Raw genomic sequence first — 22,636 nt, 5'->3', positions numbered from 1 at the left:
ATATTGGAAAAGCACTTCCCACACCGAGGACATTTGTAGGGCGTATTGCCTGTGTGAATCTTCTTGTGTATTTAATGTACCTGATTGACAAAAAAACTTGCCACACAGAATTACATTTGTATGCTTTTTTTAATTAAGAGATTCCGCATGGGTTTCCTCCAGGTACTCCAGTTTCCTCCCACAGTATAAAGACTATTACAGACTATTAGGCTAGTAGGCTAATTGGAGACTCTAAATTGCCCATAGGTATGACTGTGTGAGTGAATGGTGTGTGTGCCCCGTGATAGATTGGCAGCCTGTCCAGGGTGTATTCCTGCCTCTCGCCCAATGAATGCTGGGATAGGCTCCAGCACCTCCCACGACCCTGCTCAGGATAAGCAGGTATAGATAATGGATGGATGGAAGGATATCTACACTAAGGACATATGAATGGCTTTTCATATGTATTTCTTAAGTGTATATTTAAAACAGAATTTGTACAAGAATAATTTTTAATTTGCACTAAAATACATCCCACACTGTGTACACTTGTATGGTTTTTCACCGATATGAATTATCTGGTTGCAACTTAAATCGCATATTTGGGAAAAATATCCTACACTAAATACAACTGTATGACATTTCACGTGCATGAGTTCTCAGGTGTCTATTTAAAACAGAATTTGTACAAAAACACTTCCCACACTGGGGACATTTGTTGGGTTTTTCAGCTGTATAAATACTCTGATGGCTGTTTAAATCAGGCATTTTAGAAAAGCACTTCCTATGCTGAGGACATGTGTTGGGCTTTTCACCTGTATGAATTCTCTGGTGGCGATTAAAGTGAGATATTTTGGAGAAACACTTCCCACACTGAGTACAACTGTAAGGCTTTTCCCCCGTATGAATTCCCTGGTGGCTCTTTAAACCACTCAGTTGGGAAAAGCACTTCCCACACTGTGTACACTCATAGGGCTTTTCACCTGTATGAATTCTCTGGTGGCTCTTTAAATTACCCCTTTGTGAAAAGCACTTACTACACTGTGTACACTTATAGGGCTTTTCACCTGTATGAATTCTCAGGTGAATGTTTAAATCTGCCTTTTTGGAAAAGCACTTATCACATTGTGTACACTTATAGGGCTTTTCACCTGTATGAATTCTCAGGTGGATTTTTAAATATGCCTTTTCGGAAAAGCACTTCCCACACTGAGAACATCTGAAGGGCTTTTCACCTGTATGAATTCTCTGGTGGTTCTTTAAATAATTAATTTCAGTAAAGCATTTCTCACACTGTGTACATTTGTAGGGGTTTTCACCTCTATGAACTTTCTGGTGGGAATTTAAATTTGATATTTGGGAAAAACACTTCCCACACTGAGAACATTTGTAGGGCTTTTCACCTGTATGAATTCTCAGGTGGTTCTTTAAATGATTCATTTGGGTAAAGCACCTCCCACACTGTGTACACTTGTAGGGCTTTTCACCTGTATGAATTCTTTGATGTTGTCTTAAGTCAGTTTTATTATGAAAACGCTTCTCACACTGTGTACATTTGTGTGGCTTTTCACCTGTATAAATCTCTCCTGGATTTCTATGACTCGTCTTGTTTTTAAATAAATTTATCAGGCTTGAGTTTTTACTTGGATTAATTACCTTGGGTTTAATTATCACATCCATTCTCTGACAATATACATGTTTTTTGCTAATGTTTGTACTTTTCTGGACTATTTTAGTTAGATTATTTTCTTTTATGTCACAGTGGTGATTTAAGTTTCCACAATGGGTCAGCAGATCATTAATTTTTTCTTTTTTACAATTTGGGTTCGGTTGTCCTGCACCAGCTGCAGCCATCATAATATTCATGAGATCACTCACTAAACTTTCACTGGATTCACACTTCATTTGATCAGATTTCATATCAACACCTTTAATATCCTGCAAATCACTGTTGTGTTCTGCCTTAAGATATCCTCCATCATCAGCTTCTGTTTTAATTTGGTCAGGATGCAGATGGGTTACATATCCCAGCTCTGTACTGTCTAGCCTCTCTGTCTTAATAAAATCCCCAGTGTGGGTGGAGCCCAGATCAGTTTCTGTTTTAATCAGTGGTGTGTGTGTGTGGTGTACATCACTGACCCCACTGTGTGCGGTAACACACTCTGGCTCCAGTGTGTTGAGTCCCGGTGCAGCACACTCTGTCTTTGACTCTGCCATGTGGACAGACTCCAGTCCACTGAGTTCCTCTTCTTCCGGTCTGGTCCTGTGCTGCTCAGTGAGCTCTGGTAGTGCTGTCTCAGTGGCCTGTTTCAGACAGAATCCTGCCTGCATCATACTGCTGCTCAAAGGTGTGCAGAAGTGCAGCTCCTGAAGGGAAACGGTATGGTATTTGTCTTCAATTACTGCTTTTATTTGTCATTGATTCAAAGTGAAGCACTATAACCTATATATACTACCGTTCAAAAGTTTGGGGTCACCCAGAAAATTTCACGTTTTCCATGAAAACTCACTTTTACTCATCAAATGAGCTGAAAAATGAATAGAAATTAAAGTCAAGACATTGACAAGGTTGGAAATAATGATTTTTACTTGAAATAATAATTTTGTCCTTCAAACTTTGCTTTTGTCAAAGAATCCTCCATTTGCAGCAATTACAGCCTTGCAGACCTTTGGCATTCTAGCTGTCAATTTGTTGAGGTAATCCAAAGACATTTCACCCCATGCTTCCTGAATCACCTCCCACAAGTTGGATTGGCTTGATGGGCACTTCTTACGTACCATACAGTCAAGCTGCTCCCACAACAGCTCAATAGGGTTGAGATCTGGTGACTGCACTGGCCACTCCATTATAGACAGAATACCAGCTGACTGCTTCTTCCCTAAATAGTTCTTGCATAGTTTGGAGCTGTACTTGCACCAGTGCAGTTGGCTCCAGTACAGGTGTTTCAGCTCTCTCACACTGACAATCATACTTTCTCACACATGCTACTATTCTCTCACACGTACTACTATTCTCTACGATGCTGTGAGTGAGAAAGAATAATGGTGTGTGAGAGAGAGTATGGTGTGTGTGAGAGAGAGTATGGTGTGTGTGAGAAGAGTATGATGGAAAATCTATTTTATGGATGAGCTATTGGCTTGTGCTAGCTACATCACAAGGTCTCATACAACTGCGATGAAAGCCTAACACACTAGCACTTGCAGTTACTTCGTGTAAATTTGATCACCACTGTAGTGAGGCTAAAACAGTCAACAAACTACGTTATATGGTGCACACACTGCCGTCTACCTACATTTTGCCCTCCCTACCTGAAGTATGGAGCCTACGGTGGCCAGTGGGTGCACGGATTCAGTGTTTGTTCAAAATAACGTATAATTTCTCTCGCATTTCAAAACTGCAGTTGTTTGCAATAACGCAGTTTCAAAACGCTTTTCACAAAGGCCATGGAAAGTCAACCTGTGACGTCAGTTACTCGGTCCATATATTTGCTATAGTCTATGCCGGATTATCTAAAAAATCGACATATTAATTAAAGTGACACCACACGCGCTATCCGATGCACAAATGAAAAAAGTCATTTTCCGGGAGTGATTTGTTTGAGTGCAAAATCATATGTGAGACACTAATTTATATTTGTGAAACAATTACATTTATTTGTGAATTAGCTGCATTTATTTGTGAACCAATGATTTTATTTGAAACTTACCAGACAACAGGTTTTCAGTTCTGAGACGAGCCTACCCCCATGGGCCTACCTGGTTAGGTACGTTAGAAATGAGCTAAACAGTGTAGCCGATATTCTGCTTGCGTAGGCAAAAAGATGTGAACGACCTCTACAAGTTAACATTATTTAGCGACATATTATCTCATTGCCATCTTATTGGACACAGAGATGTAAGTTTGGACCAGTGAAACATTTTCATACTCAACAAATTATACGATCGTGCGCATTTCAACAGCTACAGGCAAATTATCAAACAGATAACTCGTGTAAACATTGGTGAATACACCCCGATTTGAAGGCTGCAGGTAAATAAAACGAACAGAACTGTTAAAGCATTAACGATTGTGGAAAACACTTACCCCTGTTCGTAGATGACTCAATTACTTTAATCTTCAATTTAACTTCAAGCGCTTGAGTTCTGCAGAGCATTGTATAACTACGAAAGCTCAAACTTTCGGTGTAGGACTTAGACTGAGTTTCAAAATAAAAGCGCATTTCATGTTTTAAAACTACCCCAGGTTTAAACGTTACAGCTGCAATCACCCAAAAAATTCTGCCCCTAAAGGCTGGAGGCAGTATGATTTTAAAAAGTTTTCCCTGTTTGGAATATCTTTGCAGCATGGCAGATTTTCATGGCAAAAACATGGATATGTTTGCTCGATACACAATTTCCAAATAAAATGTTCGTTGACTACTGGTTGTATCTTTGATTTTTCTATTTTGTCATCTTCAAAAACAAAATAAATCCTTGGTCATCAAAACCAGTCCTTACTTGACTTGACATCATCTCTCAAAATCGTTTCAAGTTCTTCCTTACTACATCATAAGCAAAATGGCTGTATCGGGAAATTTAAAAAGATGTTACAGCTTTGATGATGGTGAGTCACGAGTAATATGTTGATTGGTATTTTGATGCACAAAATTCATATGGCTACCAGCAATGTCACAGAAATGTAAAAAAAAAAAAAAAAAAAAAAGGTTATATCAATGTTATTTTTACTGATTTTTGATGATTACAATGCTGAATATGGTGACAATAACCAATGTTTGTTAATAATGTTCTTGTAATAATAATGAAGTATTGCAGCAAATGCCGTTTTATGGTGTACTTGCTTGTTTGTACTATAGCCTATATAAATGTGCTGGTTGTATCAGTAGTTGCTAATTCATTTTTGTGGTAAAGTTGACATCTTGCTCAAAGTTGAAAAAAATTATTAAAAACTGTCATGTGATTTGATACAGTGACATAACTCAAACACAGATTCATTGCTGAAATAAAACTTAGGAGATTAATGTATAATTGTTCAAAAATCAATGTGTGTAAAACACTGTCCAACAACAGCAAGTTGCTCCTGAGAGCGCAAAAATAAAATGGACACATCTGTAGGTAAACCAAGAGAATTATTTGCCCCAGGAACTTTGCCAGAGTTTAAGTACAACACATCCACCCACATTTGCAAATTTGGGACTACGAACAGATATTTCAGAAAGTCTATTCATCTAATCTGACGAGGAATTAAACTACATTTAAAAACAGTGGTAGTGAAGTAGTAAGCAATGACACTGGGAAGGACATACATGTTTATATAAAAATGTATATAGCAGAGGCCTTGCTATATGCACATTCACAGTGTACAATCTATTTCATACTCAATTCATATAAACATGTAAAATTAAACAGTGAAACAAAGCTCCTCAACAGATATCTGAGAATAATCTCTGAAGTCTGATGATCAGTTTTAGCTGACATACACATTAAAGCTGGTACATTGACAGTAGCAGAACTGGAAAGACCAGTACTCCCAAGTACATTTTCAGAATACGAGTTTGCTATAGACATTATATGTTTCATCCTGTAGTATATCCAAATTGTTTTCACATTGTTTCTTTCAAACAAATTATGATGCCATTGATGTTCTTACCCACAACATATTATGCTTCCATCTGCAAGGAATTACACCATTTACAATGAATTAGTTACATCTAAAGAACAAAACCATCATAAACAAAAGGAAAGGAAAATGGCATCCCAGTACGCCATCAGCTTACCACCTTACATTCACTCCTTCAGTTCAAACTGAACACCCACCAAATAAGAATTTGGGTGGCTCGTCTTTTTTTAAAAATATGAAGGTATTTTATAAGACAAATTAGCAGGTTGTTTTTGAAAATGGTTTGGATCCAGGTTTCCAGGTTGAGTTTCTCTTTACAGATAGAATGTTGGAGTGAAACACAATGTCTGTCACTGAATTCACTGTTCTGCTCAGGAGCTTTTTTGTGTCTCTGGTTGCAATCATCTGTTTTATTAATTATTAATGCAATATTTATATTTTAGATTGTTATGTTTATTAGTCTATTTTTAGAATTTTATAGGTTAATACACTATCCTGTGTTGAAAATCTTTACTTCCTGTCTGTGTAACTTGTGAAAATCACTGTCATGGGCTACTTCCTGTCTGTGTGGTTTGTTACAGTGTATCATGTGACAGACACAAAGGAGAATTATGATGATGCCATGACTCTGGACTGGATTCAAGTGGGTGACACTGTACTGAATGGATCACTTTTTTTGCAGCGTTTATGGTTTAATAAAAAATCATCAGTCTATAACATTATATTTCATATACCACTCTTGGAAGACATTTTCCAAGATTGCTTCATGGGCAATTATGAGAATATGCACATTCCATTCCACCTGCAAACTTTTCTGAGAGTAGACATTCTAGTGTAGACATGACCCTATTTTGATTGAAACTTTTTCTTTCAGTATAGAATTACGAGATCACAGCAGGTATTTCGTGAAAATGAGCCTTTCCCTGACTGTGTCTGTCTGTCTCCTGATCCATCCCTGTAGCGGAGAGTGTTCTGGATGAAAGCCCTCCAGCTCCCAGGGGGATGGACTTTGATGATGTGGGGGAGTAGCCTCCTGGAAGAGGAGGAGCACTGTGAGATTGACAGTTCTAACTTTGGAAGTGTCCACCCACAAGTTTGGGTAGAAGAACTTACATGGACTCCTTTATCCTACACATCTCAAGCAAAATGTTTTAATGTGATAAAACCATATCCCACTAGAACAACTATTCATGAATTAATAATTCACCTGAAATGATTTACTGTGGACTCCTTAGCTCATTCATAAATTAGCTCATTGGAAATGCTGGTACTTGTATACATTGAGAACAATAGCTTGCATTCACTGACACAATGAGACAGTTACTTTTTCTGACCAAGATGATGATGTACAGCTCAAACTACATGGAGTCAGTACTGGCCACTTCAATATGAAATGAATGTATCAAAATTTTTGGAATGTAAAAATGAAAACTGAGCTTTAGCCTTTTGCTTTAGATTTGTTTGTATTTCTATTAAATCTTTTCAGTTTTGGCTGCTGTGTTCATCATGTGCAGGTCAGAGCTGTACATGTTGGCTTTCTGATTGACACGTGGAAGGGTGGCCAGACAGCACTTATCCAGCATCCCGACATGCTCCTTTGCAAGATCACATTGTTCAAGATGCTTTTATTGCACCTAGCTGATGAGATTGTTCATCATACCATTTGAGCAGAATATGAACAAGGCAGTAAGTCTGAACTGGCTGCTTTGTTACTATTCAAAACGTTTTCACTACTACTAATTTCATATTGCTTTCATTACTACTCAAACTTGTTTAAAATGTTTTAACAAAAAAATATTTTTTGACGACCTTTTTATATATGTAGTTTTTAGATATTTGGATTCTATATCTTGGAGAATTATGCTGCTTTTGATAGACAAGATTTTATAAAAATTAAATATGATATTTAGCTAAAATGCTCACAATGTATTTCTTAGCCTTCTTAAGCAATACCAGTTTTTTTAACATTTTTAAATTAAGCTTAAAGGCTGATTAAACATTGTTTTCTCATTTCCTTTTATTCCTATTCTACATTAATGCATTTGTTCATTCATTTGAAAATATGCAGGGATAGGTATAGTAAACAGTTTAGATTGCTTGCAGATTTATGACACTGAAACAGAGGAAGAGAAACAGAACAGCAGCCATACCAGCCTGCACCCTGCTCCTGCTGAATGGCTGAAGCTTCACAAGTGTGGGCTTTGGAAGTATTTGGGTGGGAGACCACGGGGGAAAACGAAGTTTCTTAAAACTAAACCAAAATTAAATTAATTGCCGTTCTAGGAATCCCTCCCCGTCCCATCCCTCTGGGCATATCTCTTTATCCTCACGGATCGTACTTTCCCCCTTTTATTTTATAGTCGTTCCCCTCAATTAATTCCCCTCAACGGCCGGCATTTCTTCATGTTCACTGTACTGGGATCTTTACTGACACCTAGTGGTGAAAATATGCAAAACCATTACAACACCAACATGTCGTGCCTGAATCTCCCAGTCACAGGGGTATTGCCCCAACTGTCCCAATCTCACTCCACTCTCGATTGCCCCAATGCCGTAATACATATGTTCTCATCTTATCCCTTTTGAAAATCTAATAATCTTTATTTAATCAAACAGTTAAGTGAGTTCTCTTTTGCAGTGACATCCTGGGGAATCAGTGTTTGGGGAATTAAAGGTGTGTAATCACTCAGATATGGAGGATGAGTTGGTGGTGAGATGTTTGTGGTACCTGGACCTCCAGGTGAGAGAGACACCTGTGGCCAATGATGATACCACCACTGTCTGTGTTAATGTGTGGCTTTTGTCATTTAACTATATCCTCCTACAAGACAGAACAGAAGGTAGGAGAGCAATGAGAGGCCACTAATTAAATAAATAAACTGCACCGATGAATAACCTTAAACTCGCCTCTCCTGGTTTTAATGTTTAAGTCTCTATGTCTGTGTGATATGTCCCGCTGTAGGCTGCCCTGTCTTGGCTGATGCAGTACCTACCTGTGTCCAGATGAGGTCAGCAGAGGTCATGTTTCACTGTCAGCTAAAACTAAGAGCAAGTGGGGTTAAAATTTAAAAAAAGACTGAAACAATGATTATAAGAAGATTGCCAGTGTGAAAACATCATAGGTGGAACCAGTCCACAGAGGAAGAGCCCGTCCTCCACTGACTAGCTTGCTATCAATAGTTAAAGATGAGCTAAATGGCAATAGGGAGCTAATGGGGAATCTGTCAAAGCAAATAATCAGTGTTTGGGCAGATTATTGCCTGAGGTATTAAACTATGGTAAAATAGACTGCCCGTGTATATTAATTTAATACATGGTTCAGAAGAGCGAGGTCACCCATCGAGGCCTCCAGATGATAGGGGTTTGACCCCGGAGAGGTTCAACTCTGGAGTCCTCCTGTTGTTTCTCTCATCTGTGTGATTGGGGAGAGGGGGAGGGTTGTCTGGGGAGAGGATTGAGTAAAGTGTTTGAGAATTCCATCTTGAAAGAATTGCAGATGTCAGCAACCTTCCTCTCAAACAAGGTGGGACATGTGGTCCCCCCACACAATGAGGAAGATGATTAGGGAGGCAAAGAAGAGCCCAATGATCACAGTTTGAGTTTAGTTGCATTTTGAGGTCAACAAGTCTCATAATCAACCATAAAATGCCCCCCTAATACCAACAAGCTCCCTCTCCTAAACACTGTTTAATGATATTGTGTTGAAACACTATATCTGAAACTCATAAGATCTCTGAAACCCCCAAAGTGGATGCTGTAACTGTACTTGAACTCCTAAATAAGTATGAAATATTAACTGAAATATAATTTCCACACGGAGTATGTTGATTAGGTGTAGTTTCTGAGTGAAATCAGCATGACTCTGATAGGCCCACATGACCTAACCTGACCTTTAACTGTGTCACTGAGGAGCTTGCAGAGGGACTTCAACCCCCTCCAGTATCGCAGAGTATCCGATCGTAAACACAGCTGCCGGAAGTTGTACTGGTTATCGTTTACGTCTCATTCATCTGCATTTGAGTGACAAGCTTCTCTTTCATCTGCAGAGGAGCTGCGGGTAAGAGACGCTCACGTGGTTTCTGTGCTTTGATGACGCCCTCGCGTGGGAAGCTTATGAGCCACAGCGTCTGCTATTATTATTTTTTTTCCTTTTTTCTCTAGAGGTAATCAGATAAGTAAGATATGCCCTGGTATTTTACAGCAGTTCTGTAGCTTCCTTCCTGTGTGTGGCAGGAAAATAACGGGGTGTGCATACGCGAGTGCGTATGTGTTTGAAATAAACAAATACAGCAGGGTTCTTCCTCTGGAGAAACTGAATGTACTGAATGTGTGTGTGTGTGTTTATACTCGGTAAAGAGGGTGCTGTCAGTTCCATGCCTGGGAGCTTATAAAATCTAAATGTTATCATAATAAGTTCCACTTTCAGAGCACGATATCAGTTTATTGTATGGTATATTTTCATTGATTCCAAATATAACGGTTTTAAAACATGCATTATTTACTGCAGCACCAAAGGTCATATAACTCAGCCCGGACCCAGGAGTGACCGCTGTCCATTCAGCACCATGTGCTGACAGAGTACCATCTCACCGCAAATGTCCATCAGCACGAGATCACAGCTGTGTCTCACACACCGCAAACATGCGAAATGGAAGCTGCGATCAGTTGTGGTGCACAAACTGTAGCACGATGTGTTGTGAAACAAGACTGAATTTGCTTACCAAGGACAAAAACTATAGACATATTCTTTGACAGACTTAAGGGAGCTCTCAGCACGAGCTCAACAGATCCTCACCGTAGTTTTAAACTATATGGTCAATATTTAAGTAGGGCCTATTTCTATTTTTTTTAAAGCACTATCGTTTTAGAAAGGACTGTAGTTGTGATGAAGTATTAAACAGTTAGTGCTTTGTGTCAAATAACTGCACTGAACTTCGGAAACGCGTGTGTAGTCCGCAGCCTTTTCTTCATTTTCCCTTCACTGGCCTGGCCAAACGGCGCTCAGCTTTTCTTTACCCAATGACGTCATTACTGTTCGACGGCGGTAAAGTCGAGCGAGACTTCCGGGAAAGCTGTTAGTACAGCTCCGTGAAGCTAGCGTCAAAATTTTATGATTTTTTTCATTATGTATTTGGCAACGATACAGGTACTCGATGTCCACTGATTCGTAAGTATTTTAGCAAATATTTCTTTGTGGTGGAAGTTCACGTTTGTCGTCGTGGTGAAGAAGGATAATGAGGATAAAATTCCTACTGCTCAAGTTCGTTGAATTTAAGTTGTCATTGACAATAACTCAGCTGGAACGGTTATTAGCTGGAATGTTAGCCACCTTTATTTTATTTTAAACAAAATGATGTGAAGCAATGTGAAGTATTTAGAGTGGCTATAAATATTTATTTTTCCATACGTAGGGTATTTGGGTGTAAATATAAAATCTATTGTAGCTCATTCATTAAGCGTTGTGACGAAGCATACAGATTGTTATCTGCCAAGTAACTGAGACCCCCTCTGAGTGAGTAGTAGAGAATAGTGTACATTAAAAGCTGATTAATTGATTAAATCAGCTGAATTGGTAACGTCCGTCGGTACGATGCTTATGTTAATCATTGGAAAGATGCAGCGGTATGATGAACAGTGCGGCGAGCGGAATAATGCGCGTGCTGTGCCTCAGTGCGCTGCAGGAGAGCCGAACAGGGGAGTGGCTCCGTCTGATTGCTGCGGGACGAGCTTGGACTCCTCACGAGGAAGAGCTGCACGTGGAGGATGAGGGATTTGAAGATGTGGAGGACGAGAGGGACCCAACGGCCCATCATCTTGCAGCACCATCAGGTAAATCACCCACCCACCCTGCAGCCCTGAGGCCTGTCCCCAGTACCCCCACCAAACAGAGCACTCCTCCCCAGTCTGCCACTGCTGCTCCACCTGGGACAGACCCTCTGGTAAGATTTCACTGTTAACACACAGCAGTGGCTTTGTGTGTTAAATGTTTCACTATGAACCCATAGAAGTCTTATATTTAGTTAAATATTGCACTATTAACAAATGTTGTAGAACCTCCATGGAAAGAAAAACTAAAATCCTTGGTTGCCCACCTTGTTACCTTTTTGTTTGACCATCATTGTAATAATTATTCTTTTTATACCTTTAATAAAAATGCATATTTTTACTAAAATTCAGTCTTTCGTTGTGTCATTACATCCTATTTTCATGTTTTTTATTTGCTTTATGCATTTGCATTTACACTGAAAATGTATCAGGAATATTATAATTTTTTTAACAAAATGCATCAGGGCTTTGCTGCATAGGGTTTCAGACTGCACTTTGTCTTTTACTGCTTTTTTAAAATTCTTACACATTAAAAGATCATCACCTGTACAGGCCTCATACAAAAACATTAAAATCTGAAAATAAGCCAACACAATAACAGTTATGATCAATTTACAAAAGTCCAAATGAAAATCAAAAACTTCGCTGTTTCAACTGTACATGGTGGATGTGTGACGGGTGGGTGCCTCTCTGGGGGGTGGACTAAATGATCAGTTCTTTCCAATGGTCCACCCCCCATTTCTCTCTCGCCAGGTTTTTGTTTTTCCTAAAGGCCCAAGACTGCACTGGGTTTCAGATTGCACAGCCAAACACTGCACTGAAAATTCCATCCTTTTTAGAAACGAGCCGCTTTCTTCTGTGTCTGTCAGCGCAGTGTGTCACAGGGGCGGGGTCTTCTGGTGGGAGGAGTCCTGACAGCCTGCAGTGACGCAGAGTTGGAATATATGGAGAAAATGTAAATGGCGTGCGCTGGTTTGTCACCGTGGCTGTTTGAAGTGTTCCTGCAGTGCTCTTATAAGGCAGCAGTGAGTGTGATTGGTGGGGGGGAAAGAGTGTGCTCTCTCAGAGGGGGGCTGGGTGTGTGCACAGGGCTCAGTCTCTCTGAGAGCTCAAAGGTGAAGGTGTGAGCATCCACTCTGCTCTGAGGAAGGTTTGGTTTGTTTGCGCTGAAGATGGAGAGATGTCTGTTCTTTCTCTCTCTCTCCTCCATGCTCCTGCTCTCCACAGTCAGTGAGTACCAGCTTCATCCTCCTCTCCAGCTTCTCCACACCCAGTCAGGGCTCAGAGACTGGGGGTCAGGGCCAAGGGGTCAGAGGGGCAGCTCTCCAGCCAGGGCAGGGCTCCAGGCCATCTCTAAACACCAGAGTTTACTGTAGTAATATTTCTCTGCATCATTCATGAAGCTTTCATGAAACTAATTTTATTATTAATTATTTAGGATGTGTTTCTGTATTTGATTCACGGGTATATAAAACATGATATTTGAATAATCCAGCCAGGATGAAGTTTTTTGTTTGATCATGTTTGTGTTTTAGTAAATATAAATATATGTGAATATAAAGATTTTTTTCAAATGTTGTTTTTATCGTTTCCGTGTCTATGTAATTTGGCACCTGATAGTCATGAACAAGTCCAGGTATTAGTTGGCGTTCCCAGAAATACCTGTTTGCATGAAATTTATATCATAAGTTAGCCTAATTAATATTTTCACTTTTTGTTGTTGCAAGTTGCTTTTTAATAGTGTAGTTTTATAAGAACTCTTCCGTCTTCAGTGCGTTTTAACAGGAGGCACAACGGAAATGTGACGTACTCTCTTCAGTGATACATTTGATGCCTTTATGGCAGCACATTAATAATATATTGCACTTATTAAAATGCTCTCATCTCATAAAACTTATTACAGCAACTTTTTAAAAAAAGAAAAAAAAAAACTTGGCACCTGCTCAAACCTCAACTTCAAAGGCAGGACTGAAGCAGCGTTGATCCAGAGTCAGACTTCCTGTGTATGTCTTAAAATAGCACACTCTGAACAGATAATATTCTCCACTGCTGCTTACGGCTGCAAATGGAAAATATTATTTTATTTGAAACTCACATGAGTTTGAATATGTGGTCTTTTTCATGCAATATTTTACTATCAATTTAAAAATATGCAAATTTTTCAAATTAAATAATTATTGAAATTTCACGAGAAATATAATGAGGACATACTCCATAGGATGAATGCTAAAATATAAAAGTGATTGTTAAACCGGGATTTTGTAGAGCTGAACTAACATCAAATTTTTAAAAAATATAAGCTAACAATTCAAATTCATGTTTAATCCTCATTGTGGAAACATACCATTTCACTGAAAACATTACATTATATGACATTTAATTGGAAGACACTTTTATTCAAAGTAATGTAAAATAAGTGCATAACAACACCGTTACTAATGTAAAATATTAAAACAGTATAATGTACATCTACGTACACCCAGGGCTCTACTTAATATCATTAAATGGTTAAAATGCATTCCAGATAAATCTCCTTTTTCACTGATAAATGAGTTCTTATGAAGATACACTGAGCTTGTAAGGAAGAATGGTCTCCTGTTGCTCGTCTGTGTCTTTTGAGGAGCCATAACTCTGCACAGCCAGCGTTTTACGATGCACAGGAGTTTACTGAAGTTCATGTCTGAGTGACCATTCAGCCAGGAAATGCAACAGAAGGTGAAAAGTCTTAGTACTGAACTGCAATAAACACGCTTGGTGTTCTAGTCTACTTCTAATGCTCTCAGTTTCTGTGGAAAGTAGACACTGGTAAGGCTGATTACATTTTGAATAGATCTGTGTCTGTACTCCACTTGAGATATCTGCAAATGTCAAATCTCAGGTTTTTAATACCATCTCATTCACAGCATTCTCATTTCCTATTTTCAGTGCAGTAAAACAGTTCTTATGTCTGAGAAAGTGAAGGGGTTTTCTCCACCTTGTGGCCAAATTGTGCATGTGCATTCTGTAGGGGCTTAATGGCCCTGAGGGATAAGCACCAGTGGTGCACCCGATTTTGTTGTTGGGGGGGTGCTGGGGTGCAGGGGGGGTCCAGGCAGGTGTGGGAGCAAGGAATTGCGTGTTCTGCATTCAAACGACAAAGCGCTTCTCGTCACATTAATACCGCTAATGAAATCAACTGGCAGTAAACTGCTTTGGAGAAATTAGCTGTTTCAACTTGTCGCTACACAAAACACTGCACAACAAATTTATTTCCAGTCATTTCGGTGTCACTCCCTCTGATGGTGTCACCCGGTGCAGTCCGCACCCCCCCGCACCCCCCTAGTGACATCTCTGATAAGCACTCTCACACAAGTGCCATCTGCTTATTCAGTCATGTGACTGGCCTCACTGGCAGAGCTTGTGTCACAGCGTACAAAGCCAGGGTAATAGAGCACAACCTAGTGGTGTGCCTGTGTTCCTGCAGACATTGCTGGGGGCATATCCTTTTCAATTCTCAGCAAAAACTTGGGGTTTACACCCATGGTAAACCAGGCTAAACATTATTAAGAATCTATAAACAGTGGTCCTACACAAGAACCAGGTTTATCTATAAGATGTTTATGTACAGCACTGTGTGCCGTAGTTTTTTCCATGTTTGGTTTATTGACTGTTCATTTCTGTTTAGTTGTGTGCTGATGTGTTCCAGTCTTTTATTTTTAATTGTTTGTTTATTTTGTTCGAGTGTTTTACCGTATCTTAGGCATAAATCTTGGTTTTCGGGATTTTTATGATTTTATGATTTTTCTCATGGTTTTACATTCCTCATCAAACCATTTTTCATTATATTCTTATTATCATTTTTCATATTTGTGTCTCTCTTGGTATTTTTGTTCATTTTGATATGGTGATTTCTTTATTTTAGCTGCTTTTGTTGTTGCTGAATGACTGTATGTATTGTGCAATAAAGGTTTGTTAAAACTCAAACTCTCTCTCTCTCTCTCTCTCTCTCTCTCTCTCTCTCTCTCTCTCTCCCCCTCTCGCTCTCTCAGGCAGTGTGGATGTGAGGCTGGTGAATGGAAGCAGCCCATGTGCTGGGAGAGTGGAGGTTTACCATCAGGGAGAGTGGGGGACGGTGTGTGATGATGACTGGGATTTGAAAGATGCTGGGGTGGTGTGTGAACAGCTGGGCTGTGGAGATGCTGTAGATGCACCAGGATATGCTTACTTTGGAGAAGGGTCTGGGAAAATATGGATGGATAATGTATTCTGCAGGGGATCAGAATCCACACTGAAGGAGTGTGAGTCACAAGGATGGGATGAAGAAGACTGTGATCATCGAGAGGATGCTGGAGTGATCTGTTCAGGTAGGACTCCGTGTTATTCAGCTCTTGCCAACGTTCTTATAAAAACTCAGCACTTTGGATTTAAATGAGGATTAATTGTATCAACAATTATATGAACAAATATACAGTATGATAATATAACTAAAACATAGTATTACATTTTACAGTTGCAATTACTAATACAGAATGTACAGTCTGTTGCTGCAGTCTACTTGTGATTGGCTCATCTCACACAGCAGTTTACATATGGTTGGCTCATCTCACACAGCAGTAGACATGATTGGCTCATATCACACTGCTGTATTCTGTGTATAATAGATGTGTAGTCCTGTAATAATACAGCTGTGCTCAATGTTGTCTCTGGAATAAGGTGCCAGTCATTGCTGATGATTCTGTCTTTATTCCCTGTTTAACTGCAGAGGTCAGGCTGGTGGGTGGGGCTGACCTGTGCTCTGGGAGAGTAGAGGTGCATCATGGTAGCTCCTGGGGCACGGTGTGTGATGCTGACTTTGACCAGCGGGACGCAGAGGTTGTGTGCAGGGAGCTGGGCTGTGGAGTTCCTAAAGAGCTGCGGGGGGCAGCTGCGTTTGGCCAGGGGGAGGGCCAGGTTTGGGCAGAGGAGATTCAGTGTTCAGGCAACGAATCTCAGATTTACTTCTGTCCCAAAGCACCCTCACAAAATCAACCCTGCTCCCATGGAAACGATGTGGGACTGGTGTGTTCTGGTAAGAGTCTTCTGTGCACCGTGTGTGTTTTAGTGATACTGGGTTAATATAGTTCCTAAATGGATTGTATGCATTTATATTTAATAAGATCTTTATTCATTGTACAGTGATATTTCCCGTGTGGAGTTTGCAGGATCTTCCAGTGTCTGTGTGAGTTTAATCTCTGTGGAGTTTGTGTGATTTCCAAGTGTCTTTGTGAGTTAATATGTGTGAAGATTGTATGATCTCCCAGTATCAACTGTCAGGTTTTTAATACCATTTCTTACTTCCTATTTGCAGTGCAGGAGAGCTGTTCTTACATCTGAGTTTTTTTTGTTTTTTTTAGTAAACAAAAACAAAAGGGCAGAGGAGGTAACAAAGTCATAAAATAAACTGACCTAATCAAACCAGAACAAAACAGAAAAAGAGGAGCGAAAACCAGTAATCAAACAAAGAAAAGAAAGAGAAAAATAAATAAATAAATAAATATACACATATATATTAGGGGTGTGCAGAGACGTCATTATCTGTACCTGTATCTGTTCAACCAACAAAATTATCTGTATCTGTATTCGGATAGAAGACAGGAAGTGGTCGTGGTTTATACCAGAAGTCAAGTTAAATCCCCCCCCCCCCCCCCCCCGCCTTTTAACTGGTGGGGACATTGAACAATCAGAAACTGAAAAAGTATACAAATGGAAAAATTCCATTTTGCGTTGGAAATAGAAACTATTTACAGTAAAGATATATAGAAAAATATCCTTCAGTTGAAGGGAATAATCTTAAATTCCAATAATGCTGCGTTCACATTTCTTGATGTGTTAACAGTTCGCTAGGGAAACGTGAATGACCACTTTACAACAGTAATTTCATAACAGTAATACAGTGAACTTTTTGCCTGTTTTATTTTTTTCCCCTACTGAACTAAGTTTGGATAGACTGCAAACCATCTGATGTCCTCACTTTTTCCCTTGGCAACTGTTAGCCATGAAAATCTGGACTGGATTTCATGTTCATTTGATAGCCAAGATCTATGGCTGATACATACAGCAAGTTACACCTTAAATGGATGAATATTGACTGAAATACAAGGTAAAACGTTTCGTAAAATTTTTCGACTGGATTTTTTTAAATGGGGGAAATTAACAGCTGAAACTACAGGTTCTAAGCTTCATTTTGATGTATAGGTTGCCGGGGTTTGAAAGAAATCCAGCTGCCACACCAGGCTTTTGTCTTTTGTCCGCCACCCCCCCAGCACAACACCACCGGAGCCGATCGCGAAACCCGCCTTGAGGAGCCGTAACTCTGCACAGCCAGCGCTTGGGGTTCATTGCCTGGGGTTTTCTCAAGTTGCTCGAATGTTAGGTCATCAAGGAATCATTCTAGTTCGAACTCTGTAGGAACATTCTAGTTTGTAGGTGCCGAAGGAGAAAACGCAAAATCCCCTTAGTTTGGGGCTTTATTGTGTGGACATGTGAAGTTGTTTATGAATTCTGTCTGTTGAAATGGGGTGAGAATGTACAGAATTTAATGTTTTTAAGGGCTGAGTGTCTGTGGCTGTTGTGGTTATTTCTGTGGGGAACCCTGAAAAGTGCCAAACTCTCGGTGCTGTATAGGTATGGGGCATGCCCCCGCCAAGGCGTAACTTGGCGGGATGGCATACCTGCCATCCCAATCAGTTGTACGGTGTTCAGGAAGAAATCCAATTTGACTTTTACTCAAGACATTGTCCTCAATAAGGAAGTCTAGAAGCCGTAGGTTTATTGTGCTACGTAGAACCTTCCCCAGATTACTGTTAACACAAATGCCTAGGTAGTTATTGGGGTCTAATTTGTCTCCACTTTTAAATATAGGGGTAATTAATCCTTGATTCCAGATGTCAGGGAAAAGACCCACACTCAGAACCAAATTGAATAGCTTTAAAATTGGCCTTTGTTGTTTTTGGTTGCTGTATTTTAGCATTTCATTCAAGATGCCATCTAGCCGCTAGCTTTTCCAGATTGGAGCACGTGACGTTTTTCAATCAGTTCTTACTCAGTTATTGGGGTGTCCAACGGATTCTGATGTGGGGCAGTTTTCAATGCTTCGTGTTTGTTTAATTTTTCGCAGATCTCTTTCTGTTCTAAATTATTTTGATGTGATATACTTTTCAAAATGATCTTTCCATATGTTACCATTTTGGATGGCCAATTCCTCTTGTTTTGTTTGGTTAAATTGTTTCCAGTTTTCCAAAAATCTGTTAGAATTGATGGACTGCTCAATTACTGTCAGTTGTACCCTATTGTGTTGCTCTTTTTTGGTTCTGAGGGTGTGCTTATAGTGTTTCAATGTCTCAAAGTAAGCAAGGCGGAAATCTGATCTCTGTGTTTCTGATTAGATATTTGTTTTTTCCTAACTCTTTGCAATCTTTGTCAAACCATGTTTCAGCTTTGATATGTTTAGGGGAATTGCATTTTTTCTTTAAATTTGATATCAAAGCTGCCTTTTCAAGTATGTTATTTACATTGTTGACTGCCAGATTTAGTCCTTCTTTATTCTGAGGGTATGCAGTAACCAGTAAGGTATCCAATAGTGTTTGAATTTCTTGATCATTGATTGCTTTCTGGTATTCTTCTGTGCTGTTTAGCTCCCATTTGTATGATGTATGAGCTGTTGTACAGCTTACTGGGAGGGGTGTGGTGTTAGGTTGTGGGTGCTGGTGTTAGGTTCTGTCCTTTTGAGATAGACTGTGATTTGACTGTGTTCGGACAGAGGGGTTAGTGGCTTGATGGTAAATGCTCTGAGAGAGAATGGATCTAGGTCTGTGACCACATAATCTACTATTACCAAGAGGTGAGCTGCAGGTGCATCTTCCCAGAGAGAGATTTGCGGGAGAGACTGTAATAAACGCCTGCTGTCGGTGCGCCAGGGCACGCGCAGTGTGGCGGAATTTTCAGTTGAGTTCCGGATTATTGCTGCGGAATCAGGATGGAACGATACTGCACTCCAGGGGGTCTTCAGAGACGGATTGTCCGAGGCGGTGAAGGATGAACTGGATGCAAGAGACGATTTCGACAACCTCGATGCCCTGATCACGCTGCTGGCCATCAAGCTGGACAACCGCCTCCGTGAGCGCCGCAGAGAGACGGCCAGACGCCAACCCTCAGCGAGCCCTTCAGCGGCCAGATGGCCAGACGCCAACCCTCAGCGAGCCCTTCAGCGAGATTCAGTTCCAGTCCCGGTCCCGGCAGCAGTGTACCCCCGAGTCCGACCGCGCCCCGCACGCCCAGCGAGGAGCCAGTGCAGCTCGGAAGTGCCCACCTCACGCAAACGGAGCGTATGCGGCGAATCAGGACGGGACTTCGCATTTACTGTGGCACAGCCGGTCACGTATTATCCTCCTGTCCTATTCGGCCAAAAGATATTGGAGTGGGGACCCTGGTGAGCCGTACCACTTCCCCTCCTACCGCCCAGTCAAGCCTGCTGCTCGATGCCACACTGGTTCGGGACCAGCAACCCCTCCTGCTGCAGGAGTTGGTCGACTCTGGCACCAACAAGAATTTCCTGGACGCTGACCTGGTCTTTCAAGCCGGCATTGCCATTCATCCCCTTCAAGTTCCTTTGAATGCTCAAGCCCTGAACGGAAAACTCATCGCCCGGGTCACCCACATCACTGAGCCACTACACCTCGTTCTTTCCGGAAATCATCACGAAGTGATTCAACTTCACGTCATCGCCTCGCCCAATACTCCCCTGGTTCTCGGTCAGCCTTGGCTTGGGCTACACAACCCCCACATAGACTGGTCAACTAAAAAGATACAGAGCTGGAGCTCGTTCTGTCACAGCACCTGCTTGAGATCAGCTCTAACACCAGCAGGGGTCACTGACCTTGGAGAAGCATTCAGCTAACAACAAGCACTCACCTTACCCCCTCATCGGCCATACGACTGCAGTATTGAGTTGCTTCCTGGAGCTCCTCTACCCACCAGCAGACTCTTTCACCTGTCTCGGCCGGTGAGAGAAGCCAAGGAGACTTACATTCGAGACTCACTCGCCGCTGGCATCATTCGCCCATCATCTTCCCCACTAGGGGCAGGCTTCTTCTTCGTCTCCAAGAAGGACAAATCACTTCGCCCCTGCATCGATTACCATGGACTCAATAACATCTCTGTCAAAAACAAATACCCTCTGCCTCTGATTAATTCCGTGTTCGAGCCTCTCCAGGGAGCCACCGTCTTCTCCAAACTGGATCTCTGTAACGCACACCAACTGGTCCGTATCAAAGAGAGCGACGAGTGGAAGACGGCCTTCAACACCCCGCTCGGACACTTTGAATATCTGGTGATGCCCTTTGGGCTGACCAACGCTCCTGCAGTCTTCCAAGCCCTCGTCAATGACGTCCTTTGAGACCTGCTGAATCGCCCCGTGTTCGTATACCTAGATGACATCCTGATCTTCTCCCGCAATATGGAAGAACATGTGCAGCATGTCAGTAAGTACTCCAAAGACTACTCGAAAATAAGCTGTTTGTCAAGGCAGAGAAGTGCGATTTTCATGTCGATTCCGTCTGCTTCCTGGGCTACATCATTGAGAGGGGCCGAATAAGGGCGGACCCGGAGAAGATTAAAGCTGTGGCTGACTCGCCTGTTCCCACTTCCGTGAAGCAGCTACAGCGATTCCTGGGGTTCGCCAATTTCTACCGGCGCTTCATCTGCGATTACAGCCGAGTTGCTGCGTCCCTCACCCAGCTCACTTCCCCAGCTAGCCCTTTTACCTGGACCCCGGAGGCAGAAGCCGCTTTCACTGACCTGAAGAAGCGATTTACCTCAGTCCCTGTTCTCATCCATCCTAACCCTACAAAATTTTCAGTTTCACAAAGAGAATTAAGAGTCTTAAGATTTATTTGCTGAATAACATACAACAGACGATGAAATCACACACACAGAATTTAACGAAATGAACCATCTTGTAAGGCTGGCATTTAGAAAGGAACATGTTTTTAGCATTTAAGAGACCGACAAGAGCATTTAAGACAGTGGTTCTCAGAATCGATCCTGGGGGCTCCTTGCGTATATTGGCTTTTCTCCATTGGTTTTGATGATCTACGAGAAAATAATAATAATAGCCTAATAATAATTAGAAAATCAATGTACATTATTTTTGTCTCATGCTCCAGGTGGAAAACTTGCTGTACAAAGTGCGTTGTCATATTTACACCCCTGCAGATCAGTTATTAAAATACTTGGTAAATTTGTTAATCACCGCTGACAGTGTTACATTACATTACATTACATTACAGGCATTTGGCAGACGCTCTTATCCAGAGCGACGTACAACAAAGTGTATAACCATAACCAGGAACAAGTATGACAAAACCCCTAGAGAGAAGTACCGGTCCAAGTACAGGGAACAACCGCATAGTTCAACTTGGACCCTGATGGTTAAACTGATTAACACTAACAACGAGAACGGCAACAACGCAATCTATGGAAAAATAAAAATACAAGTAGTCGTTAAGACAGGCGCATCAACTAAGTCACCTATGAAACAGCTGCCTAGTTACAACCCTAAGTTTTAGTCATTTACAGTCATTTACAGGGGGGAAGGGAGGGATGTTAATTTTTATTCGGTAGAAAGTGACTTGCAAACGATCTGTCAGCTAGCGTCACCCAGCAAGTGAACACCGCAAACGGCGATGGAGTAGCTAGTAGCAGTTACTGGCTCATTAACTGACTGTGGCGAAAACCTATGACGATTACTTCCTCGGTTAACAGCAGGTCTACCAGACAGTTATACGAAAATTTGCCTAGTCAAATCACCAGTAGCCTACACATCTCTGATTGATTGACCATCAGTGTAGTCGATGTTCTTCCCCTATTGTTCATATTGCTAATGCGTGAGCTAACCACAGCTGGCCTACCTAGCTCACTGGCAAGCTGATATGCTAGCTAAGCATATTCGTTTTGCTGACAAACATAAATTGAAGATAACTGAACATAATTGTATTATTAATGTCATACATATAACGTGATTACATGACACAGTACAGTCACGGATGGAAATTAAACTCCGCAAACATTTGATAATATATTTTAAAACATAACGGCAGACAGTCAGCTAGCCTCAAGTTCGTTCTGCAATCGTTCGTTCAGGTTGATGGGCTTTTCCGCACCGGACTGTCAATCACATCGTAAAAATCATAGAACCGC

General features: G+C 41.0%; 2 protein-coding genes across 2 annotated transcripts in view; one reads left to right on the top strand and one right to left on the bottom strand.

Moving 5' to 3' along the window:
• Positions 1-421: 421 nt before the first annotated feature.
• Positions 422-4,212, bottom strand: LOC118219980 (gastrula zinc finger protein XlCGF26.1-like). Its single transcript, XM_035403546.1, has 2 exons — positions 4,064-4,212; positions 422-2,346 (listed from the first exon to the last, which is right to left on the bottom strand). Exon 2 carries the CDS (start codon positions 2,311-2,313, stop codon positions 601-603), a length of 1,713 nt encoding a protein of 570 aa, XP_035259437.1. The 5' UTR covers positions 2,314-2,346; positions 4,064-4,212; the 3' UTR covers positions 422-600.
• A 6,434-nt stretch (positions 4,213-10,646) lies between these two features.
• Positions 10,647-22,636, top strand: part of LOC118220427 — a 426,649-nt gene continuing 414,659 nt past the window's right edge. Inside the window, exons 1-4 of the mRNA XM_035404286.1 lie at positions 10,647-10,763; positions 11,211-11,425; positions 15,451-15,765; positions 16,164-16,469. Of these exons, the coding sequence (XP_035260177.1) occupies positions 10,750-10,763; positions 11,211-11,425; positions 15,451-15,765; positions 16,164-16,469 (850 nt within the window). The 5' untranslated portion in view covers positions 10,647-10,749. The remainder of the gene's footprint in view (positions 10,764-11,210; positions 11,426-15,450; positions 15,766-16,163; positions 16,470-22,636) is intronic.

This window comes from Anguilla anguilla, chromosome 2 (assembly GCF_013347855.1).
Source record: "Anguilla anguilla isolate fAngAng1 chromosome 2, fAngAng1.pri, whole genome shotgun sequence".
Taxonomy (NCBI): Eukaryota; Metazoa; Chordata; class Actinopteri; order Anguilliformes; family Anguillidae; genus Anguilla; species Anguilla anguilla.
This window is presented reverse-complemented; position numbering and strand designations above follow the sequence as displayed.

Bases quoted from the DNA above. Each gene is read 5' to 3' on its own strand.
- LOC118219980 (XM_035403546.1), bottom strand. From the start codon at position 2,313: ATGATGCAGGCAGGATTCTGTCTGAAACAGGCCACTGAGACAGCACTA.